At 41.4% G+C, this 4,261-nt stretch overlaps 1 protein-coding gene across 1 annotated transcript; it reads left to right on the top strand.

The window, feature by feature from the left end:
• Positions 1-743: 743 nt before the first annotated feature.
• Positions 744-2,432, top strand: CCDC89 (coiled-coil domain containing 89). Its single transcript, XM_050755875.1, has one exon. The coding sequence runs from the start codon at positions 1,096-1,098 to the stop codon at positions 2,218-2,220; it is 1,125 nt and encodes a 374-aa protein (XP_050611832.1). The 5' UTR covers positions 744-1,095; the 3' UTR covers positions 2,221-2,432.
• Positions 2,433-4,261: the final 1,829 nt, after the last annotated feature.

Here is a 4,261-nt window from a genome sequence, read left to right as displayed (position 1 = left end):
CTTAACTAAGAATAAAAAGCTTTACTAGAGTGACAAGGGACAAAGTAGGAAAGGCATTCCAAGCAGAGGAACACCAAAAGATAGGGCCGGAGATCTGGTTAGTGGATTTGGGTTTGGCTTCAGTAGTTGGGTTTGTCTGAGGAGTAAAATGTCAGGAAAATCCAGTAGAAGAAAGGGCTGGAGAGACCTCAGAAGTCACATAATTTTAAAAATCATACATAACTTTTTGAGTAAGCTTTCTCTTTCTGATCTTACATAATGTTTAACATTAAAAAAAAAAAATCCTTCCTAGCCCCAGAGATTTGATGTTTACCTTCATTTTCTTCTAGTTTCTGTTTACATTTAATCTATCAGGAGTTGCCTTTGGTATATAATGGCAAACTTCATTTGGATCTTATTTTTTCTGTTTTAATGTTTATATGGTTCACTAAACTTCCTTCTGTAACCTTACTTTAATAATGGGTAAAAACAGGGGGTGTTAAATATCTAATAAAGAGTATTTATGCCCAGGTGGGGACAATGCTAAGGACAACAAAAGAAATTTCACTGGGGTTTGCTATTTTAAGACCTAAATACCAAAAAGGAGCTGTGCCAAACATCACGAGTGCAGATATGCAGCCTTTTAGGGTCCTGGCTCTCAGAATACCACTACTACTTTGTATTCATGAGCCAACCATGTTTCCACAAAAAGTAATTTATTTACATGATAACTGAAGAGGGGAGAGGGAGGAGAAATATATCATTGCCTGCTTCATTTGTTTACTACTACCAGAAATTAGGTGGAGTCAGGCTTCCTCCCCTGATGCCAGCTGGAGATTGAGTGGGGTTGGCATCTCTCTGCTGTACCGGCCAGACACTGAGACAGTTGACAACTGAGAGCTGTGATTGGTTAGAAAGGCAAAAGTAACCCTACCAGATTGGCTCTGGACTCCCCCAGATTCCCCTGTTGTTACTTCATAACATTCTGAAGACCTGTCCACCAATCACAGGACTCCTTACTGGAAAAACCAACTGCTGGGGAGTGCCAAGAGTCCCTAGCAACGCCCTGCAGTTTTTGAAATCTGAGGGGAAAAGACTGTAGTCAGCCCCTAGTGGATGAGAGCACCTATGCCCCAGAAAGAGCAGGCTCCCAGGATGGACACCTCGCCCCCTGAAGAACGCTTAGAGAAGCAAAATGAAAAACTGAACAACCAGGAAGAGGAGATGGAGTTTAAGGAACTGGACGATCTGAGGGAAGCCTTGGCAAACCTGCGGGGACTGTCAGAGGAGGAGAGGAGCGAGAAGGCTGTGCTTCGCTCCCGCATTGAAGATCAGTCCCAGCTCATCTGCATCCTGAAGCGGAGGTCAGATGAGGCCCTGGAGCGCTGCCAGATCCTAGAGCTGCTCAATGCAGAGCTGGAGGAGAAGATGATGCAGGAGGCTGAGAAGCTCAAGGCCCAGGGTGAGTACACTCGGAAGCTAGAGGAACGCTTTATGACCCTAGCAGCCAACCACGAGTTGATGATCCGCTTCAAGGATGAATACAAGAGTGAGAACATCAAACTGAGGGAGGAGAATGAGAAACTGAAGCTGGAGAATAGCAGCCTCTTCAGCCAGGCTCTGAAGGATGAGGAGGCAAAAGTATTACAGCTCACAGTCCGGTGTGAGGCTCTCACTGGGGAGCTAGAGACGCTGAAGGAGAGGTGTGCTCAGGATGTTTGCCAGGCACAGGCGCGCGAGAAGGAGCTGCTGGAGCTACAGAGTCAGCAGGCCTGCACCCACACCAAAGAGACAGAACAGCTGCGCAGCCAGCTGCAGACTCTCAAGCAGCAGCACCAGCAGGCTGTGGAGCAGATGACTAAGGCAGAGGAGACACACAGCAGCCTGAGCCAGGAGCTGCAGGCCAGGCTGCAGACCGTCACTAGAGAGAAAGAGGAGTTGCTGCAGCTGTCAATGGAAAGGGGCAAAGTGCTTCAGAACAAACAGGCAGAGATCCGCCAGCTTGAGGAAAAGTTGGAGATAGCAAATGAGGGCAGGAAGCATGCGCTGGAGCGGTTTAAGCAAGAGGCAGTGGCTGTGGACAGCAACTTGAGAGTCAGGGAGCTTCAGTGCAAAGTAGATGGGATCCAGAAGGCCTACGATGAACTCAGGCTGCAGTCTGAAGCCTTCAAAAAGCACAGCCTGGATCTTTTAAGCAAGGAGAGAGAACTCAATGGCAAACTCCGCCATCTCTTTCCATAAGCAAGTTTCTGCTTCCTCTGGCCTGCAATTCAGAATTCAAATATTTGTGTCTTAGCATTATGGCAAGAGTAAAGATGATATCCCATTTATTATACTTTTAAGCACAAAAGGCAACTCAAAGAAAAGCTACTTTACTATGATATTGTTGTGATTATTGTAAAGCCATTATTAATTTTCATTTCTACCACCTAGAATACACAAGATTTGCCAGATTTCCTTCTGTGCCTTAGAAATCTTAAATTTACTAGTAGTATCTTCTCCTACCCATAACTTCTTAATTCTCAACCTCAGCTATCTTCATATATTTTAGGATTTTAAATTGGCAACTTCTATGATTTAAGTCAATCTAAATGCAGTGAGATGTGCCATTGTGAAAAATAATTAGCACAATTACCCATTGTAGATAGTTAGGCTTATAGTCTCCCATAGTTGAGACTGTAAGCAAACAGTTATCAGCATAATAGCGTGAATACTTTGCAGGAAAAAAAATTGTCTGACTTTATTTTATTTTGCACTAGCTTGGAAAATGATTGAGATCAAGTTCTTTAACGAAGTGGGTCAATTTTATTCTATATTAGCAATATGATTCAAATAAGTTATATAAAACCATTTTTATTTTTTCTGCAAGCTTAGATAATATTCCTTTTTTTGTTTTCTCAAAAAGAGGATTTAGATGTGCAATAATGCAAATACCAGTAGCTTAATTTAATATTGCAAAATATGCTAATAGACAATTAGACAATTTGGGGTAATAAATCATAGCAGACATGATCTATAGAGTAACTCAGAAATTGTTTTCTGTTTCTATTAGCATTTTTTGTAATTAAGTTTTTCCTTTTAAAAAAAATCTAAGCTGAATGTGTATGTGTATGCTTGCAGCATTTTTGTAGTAATACCTACATTTTGTAAGAATACTTATAAAAGCATAGTTTTTATATATATATACACATATATATATCCATGTAAAGTTATTTAAAAAGTTCTCAAAGGTATATTTTCTTCCTGTAATTAGGTATTGACATATAAACATTATTATGAATACCTCTCAAAATAGATTGTAATGTAGTATTTTTCTCACCCATTTTGGTGAAGGCTACCAAGTTACATAATGAATTTACTTAAAAAATATGACTTGGTGCTTTTTTAATAAAACTATTTCCAAGCAAGTGTTACCTTACCTCAGGTAATTTTTTACACCCATTTTTTCACACTTCTATTAAGATTATGCTATTAAATACAAACTTTTCTCGTCAAAATAGAAACCACACTGCCAGCTTCAAAGGACTATTTACTTCCTCCTACAGGTTACCAAGAATCAGAATATAGGAGCTAAGTTAATCATGGATATCCTTTATTGAGCCCATACTATTTATCATTGTGCTGAAGCAATTTGGATGAATTACTTTATTTAATCCTTAGGACTATTCAAGAAGGAAAGTGTGCTCATTTCTATTTTAAGGAAGAGGAGACTGGTTTCGGGAATTTTGCTTAAGGCCAGTTGGTCACTGGAGGAGCTGAGATTTTGATGAGTACAGGACATTGAAAGATAATTTTTGGCGACTGAGTGCCAGGTGCTGGGCTAGGCACTAAGAAGAAGCATAAAGAAGCATGTTTACTGCCCTGGAAGAGCCCTCATACAGTCTAAGGGCAATAATAATAATAATAATTACATATACTGTGATCACAGGGGAAAGACATAGGTAGTATCTAGCCCTGCCTGGTGGTAAGGGTTGGGTTGGCGGGGAGGACTCCTAGGGATGATTAATTTCCTCAGGTGGAGAAAAGGGAGAAAGGGTTGAGACAGCATCGTGCAGAAAGCATAGAGGTATTTTTAAATGCCCAGAATACTTGGGGGAATCATAGCAGCTGGGAGGAGGAGAGGAGACGCATGTGTGCAGATAAAGCTGTAAACAGTAGGTTGGGGCCATAATATAGGGGACCTTGAAAGCCAGGCTGGCCCGTTATATGAGAGAGAGGGAGGGGCGCGAGAGGAGGGGCAAACGTACAAACGGAAGCCACAGACCCAGCCCGCGTTTTCCCA

Source organism: Macaca thibetana, chromosome 14 (assembly GCF_024542745.1).
Source record: "Macaca thibetana thibetana isolate TM-01 chromosome 14, ASM2454274v1, whole genome shotgun sequence".
Lineage (NCBI taxonomy): Eukaryota > Metazoa > Chordata > Mammalia > Primates > Cercopithecidae > Macaca > Macaca thibetana.
The sequence above is the reverse complement of the archived record's forward strand: the minus strand, read 5'-3'. Positions and strand labels throughout refer to the sequence as shown.

Coding starts and splice junctions, on each gene's coding strand:
- CCDC89 (XM_050755875.1), top strand. CDS start 1,096: ATGAGAGCACCTATGCCCCAGAAAGAGCAGGCTCCCAGGATGGACACC.